At 52.4% G+C, this 5,033-nt stretch overlaps 1 protein-coding gene across 1 annotated transcript in view; it reads right to left on the bottom strand.

The window, feature by feature from the left end:
- Positions 1-5,033, bottom strand: part of ZNF236 (zinc finger protein 236) — a gene marked incomplete at its 5' end in the record, with an annotated part of 62,833 nt that overhangs the window by 13,021 nt on the left and 44,779 nt on the right. Inside the window, one exon of the mRNA XM_010855095.1 lies at positions 3,936-4,091. Coding sequence (XP_010853397.1) covers positions 3,936-4,091 — 156 coding nt within the window. The remainder of the gene's footprint in view (positions 1-3,935; positions 4,092-5,033) is intronic.

Below are 5,033 nucleotides of genomic sequence, written 5' to 3'. Positions count from 1 at the left end.
CAGGACGGACGCGAGTGTGGATCTGCGGAGGGGCGGCACCCTGCAGCCGCGGTGCCCTCCACATGCCTGGATGCTCACACACGGCGTGCAGAGGCGAGTCTAATGGGAGGGCGAGGTGGACAGGGACCGCAGCCCCTGGCCAGGCCCAGCCAGCGGAGCGGGGGCTCCATTGGCATCACTCAGGAGAGACCCCCGGGTGAGAGAATCAAGAGCAAACCGCTCACAGCAGGGCTCACCCCGGGGCAGACGGCCGGGATACCGAACATCACCGTGACTCCCGAGACGAAGCCAAAACCACAAGATACGCCCGCCCTTCTGCTGACTGTCAGAGCAGGCGAAGGACCCGGGACGTGCAGCCCAGGAGAGCACAGACAGCGGAAGCAGCGTCACTAACCTCAGGGCACCCTGACCCCGGGCCCAGAGAGGACACCGAACAACTGCAAGGAGGGCTGGAGTCCACACGTCAACCAGACAGTGCGGCGAGTGAACCCTGAGTAACACTCGAGAGATTTCCCACAAGAAGCATGATCCTGGCTCAAGCACAGCGAGCCTCCATATGGCTGAAGAGAGCCCGGCTCAGGGGTAAAGAATCCACCTGCAATGCAGGAGACACGGGGTCCATCCCTGGGTGGGGAAGATCCCCTGGAGGAGGAAATGGCAACCCACTCCAGTACGCTGGCCTGGAAAATTCCATGGACAGACGAGCCTGGTGGGCTACGGTCCATGGGGTCACAAAGAGTCAGACATGTACTTAAGTCAGACTGTACTTAAGTCTAGCAGAAACAGGGGCTAAAACTAAAATAATCTCACAAACAACTAGTAAACAAAAAACCGATCTCTTCTATCACTGAAAGAAGAACTCAATTTCTTCACCAAAATTATCTTAAAAATGGACTAATGGAAGAACAAAAAGGTAATACCCATTTAAGATAAATTCCTTAAAAAGCTGTGCTAAATTCAGGCCTCTATCAGGAACGACTTCCTGCCTCCCAAAGGGTACTGACAACATATTCTGACTGTTCTGTAGGAAAACCATTTGCCAGGGGTGTAACCTGGAACTGACTCAGAAACAGCTTCCAAAGCCTGGCACACAGCGGAACCAGCACACGAGCTTCACTCTGGATGTGAAACTGACTCACGGTCGCACTTCAGACCATGTGTAAACCATTAAATGGCAGTGGCAGCCATCTCCCCACTGAGACGCAAAGAGCCCACACTGCTCCGGAAGCCGACCAGCCCTGACCATGTCCCGTTCACACGGAGGGTGAAGACCAACGCCTGCCGCATCACCTTCCTCCTGCGGTGACGACGGGCCTGCAGCGTAACTGTCACAGGGTCACACTGAGGGTCTGCATTCTGGTGCTCATCCTGCAAGAGGCATGTTTAATCTCCAAGTCATTTCCATTTCAGCTCTTATTCGTGTGGCCTGAAGCTTGGTCTGGGCATGAACAACTGAAGGTAAATGTTGCCCATTAGAACACAGTCTCTTGACAATAAGGTACAGACAAGATCGGCTTACTTAACAAGCTCTACTGGAATGTGCAAATCTCGCTAAAAACATCTGCTTGGCACCACGGATTGAATGGTTCAACGTCTGAGGAATCTCTGCCTACAGTCAGGATTCTTCAAAGATGCCAAAAGTGTTTAAGTTAATAGTGCAATTGAGTGCTTATGTGAAATTAATCCTGTATTTATAATAACTGATACAAATGTTTAATTATGAACACATCTTTTATAATATCATTAGACTCCTGGAAAAAAATTTTCTTTAAATAAGGTACCAAATTAAGCTAAAGGGGCATCGAAAAGAAGGAGAGAGAAAACCTCTCAGGTGGCTCTACAACAGTTAGTCTAAACAAAAGAAAAACTAAATCAGAAGAAAGGGGCATGCTCGCCGTTTCTACAGAAACATCCGAGTGTGCGTCCTGGGCCTGCACACCGCAGGCCGCTGTCCTGGCATGCAGAGCTTCGCCCAGTCCCACGCAGGCTACGCTCAATTCGAGACGCCTGAGGGCTGACCAACAGCACAGAGGCCTGAAGAGGCGCCGGTGCCAGGGCAGAGCCCTCAGCAGAGGCTTCCCCGACCCCCTGCTCCACGCTGATCGGAACATCACCAGCTTGGATCACCAAGCCAAGCAAGACGCCACTCCCTTTAAATGGAAGCATCCAAGACTCTCCTTGTCTTTCCACTGACTGGCCCGAGACTCATTAAAGACACCAAGCAGAGCCCCCAAGGAGAAGGACGGTCCCACCAGAGCCCCCAAGGGGACGAACAGCCCCACCAGCTACAGCAGGCTGCTTCTCAGGGAAGCAAGAGGCGGAGACGGCCCGACCCTGAATGTTCTGGGACAGAGACCACCGCCAGGACGTGACAGCAGGCACTCGGGCGAACAGGAGATACAGAGCCGCCTGTCGCTTCACGTGCCGCGCTCCACGGGGTGGGACAGATGTCAGAGCCCAGGAGGTGGTGAGAGCTGGTCCTTCACAGCCAGACACAAATCACGACCGTCAGGGAGCATCCACAGAAACAAGCACGCCATGTACCTTAAGCAGCACGTGACGTACTGCAGACATCTTACCCGTCACAGACAAAATCAGAACTGAAAACTCCCCTTAACTGAAAACAAAAAAGTTTCTTATTTCAAAATTAATAGGTAAAAGAATGCAGTTCTATGACACAACTCTCTTAGCTCCCCAAAATTAAACAACAAACTGATGAAGGAGGGACAGAGTCGAGACAGGAAAACAGAGGGCAGAGGTGGAAACGACCGTCAGAAGCCCGGGTTGTGGACCCACCCCAGTCCAGCGACATGAGATGCTGATGAGGCTGTCAGGCACCCCTTCAGCTGAGGGGAGCACGGGTGGGAGGCCCCCTGGGGTCCTGAGTGGGCCCTGACCACACGCAGCCCTCGGCTCACCGCCCGCCCCAGCACACAAGGCCAGCCAGCAGCACACACGGCTCCCGCAACCTCCCTGGCCTGGGACGCGCCTCCCCTCGGGACGCCACCCAGATCGGGTTGGCCCAGTGACCCCGTGACCTGCGCTCAGGGCAGCCTTCTCTCCCGCGTGGCACTACGGCTGTCACCCTGCACCACCACGTGGACTCTGTGGTAAATACCGGTGCTCTGCCAGTTTCTAGGATCCAAAACGCAGGGGCCCGTGGCCACCTCGCCCGGCGTCCCCACTCAGAGGGGCCTTCAGCACGTGGCACACATCGCGCTCTGTGGGGACGGACCGCCACTGGGTAAAAAGGCACTCCAAGCGAGCAGGAAAACAAGTCTGGCTCTGGGTACTGAGAAGAGCCACACATATCTAAAGATGAAGCCTTACCCTCAAAAAGAAATAAAAAATACAGGGTTGTCAAACAAGAGGGCTGAGGCAGGAATGGAAGCTCTGTCAGGTCCAGAAAACAGGGCGTCACCTGTGAGGCGGGGCCTGGGGGCACTGAAGCTCTGGCACTTTTATTTTGATGGCGCTCATTTACCTTTACTTTTTATTAAAGTCGACACTTCAAAACCTCAGAAAGATGCTTCCTTTTATGAATAATTCTACGCTCCATCCTACACTCAGGAAAATGTGGCACAGGGCTCACCCTGCAGAGCACAGAGCAGGGAGCCCGAGAGCCTTTCAGAGCCTGGGTGTGATGGGGCCATCAGGGCCAGCTTGCACACACACAACGCCTTGCACGCTTGCCCAGGACCATTTACCTTTACTCTGCAGAAGGCAGAACAATCCTGAAAGGTCAGTAATACTCGAGAGAGTTCTGGGTCCCAGAACTACACAGAAGCCTCTAATCGTCAGGAATTACACCAAACGCATGAGAACAGGCAGCTGACACAGCTGTCACCTGGAAAGACAGGTGGCCCTTTCCACTGACGACACACACAGCCCTTCAACTGACACATTAGGAAGCCTTTCGGTCGTTCACTGCATACCTGAAGAGTTTAACGTTGCGCTCTGCGAGAGCAGCTGATCATTGCTTATTGTCAGGGTGGCACCTGTGGATTGATTATTGATTGTAGGTGCTGACAGTCTTATGCTTCCGTTTAGTTCACTACTTCCATTAGAACTGTGTTGAATAAGATCTTGACCTAAACAGAAATTAACATTGTGATATCTGAAAGTAACATGTTAACTTACACACTGCTAAGTGTGCTAAACATACAACACCCCTCTAAAAACGTAAGCTATCTCATTTTTAACATTTATACAAAAAAATGAAAACAAGACTGTGAAAGGCATTGCCCTAAATGCAAGTATCTCTCCACATGCTTTAATCTGTGAAGTTTCTAAGTAACTCTTAAGAGCTCTACTTTAACTCCTCCATGTTTAGCCACTTTTGGCTACATGCTTTGTTGAATACAACTTAAACCGAATTGGAACTATTTCCCACCATGCCAGACGACCAGCTGCAGCCTCGGGGGCCTGATGGAGGGACAGGAGGGCAGCGTGGCCACGGCGGCTCTGCTGTGGGAGGCTCTCTGCCCTGCAGCGCCCTGGACATGTACGGCGGCTCGCACACACCATGACATCCTCCCACCAGGAGACTCCGGCTTCCACCAGCCTCCTTAGTTTCACAATCTCATAACATGATCAAGCAGTGTGCAAACAGAGAAACAGGAACATCAAAAACCTGTTGCCTTCTCAGTGAAAACCAGGCTGAATGCTTTGCAAAGACTTGGCAAAGAGAAGCTGCTTTAAAAAAAGCTATTGTCGAGCCAGGGGGAAGCAAGACAAATATACGAATTGCTGCTACTGCTGCTGCTAAGTCGCTTCAGTAGTGTCCGACTCTGTGCGACCCCGTAGACGGCAGCCCACCAGGCTCCCCTGTCCCTGGGATTCTCCAGGCAAGAACACTGGAGTGGGTTGACATTTCCTTCTCCAATGCATGACAGTGAAAAGTGAAAGTGAAGTCGCTCAGTCGTGCCCGACACTTAGCAACCCCATGGACTACAACCCACCAGGCTCCTCCGTCCATGGGATTTTCCAGGCAAGAGCACTGGAGTGGGTGCCATCGCCTTCTCCAAATATAC

This window comes from Bison bison, unplaced genomic scaffold (genome assembly GCF_000754665.1).
Source record: "Bison bison bison isolate TAMUID 2011002044 unplaced genomic scaffold, Bison_UMD1.0 scf7180017864353, whole genome shotgun sequence".
Taxonomy (NCBI): domain Eukaryota; kingdom Metazoa; phylum Chordata; class Mammalia; order Artiodactyla; family Bovidae; genus Bison; species Bison bison.
This window is presented reverse-complemented; position numbering and strand designations above follow the sequence as displayed.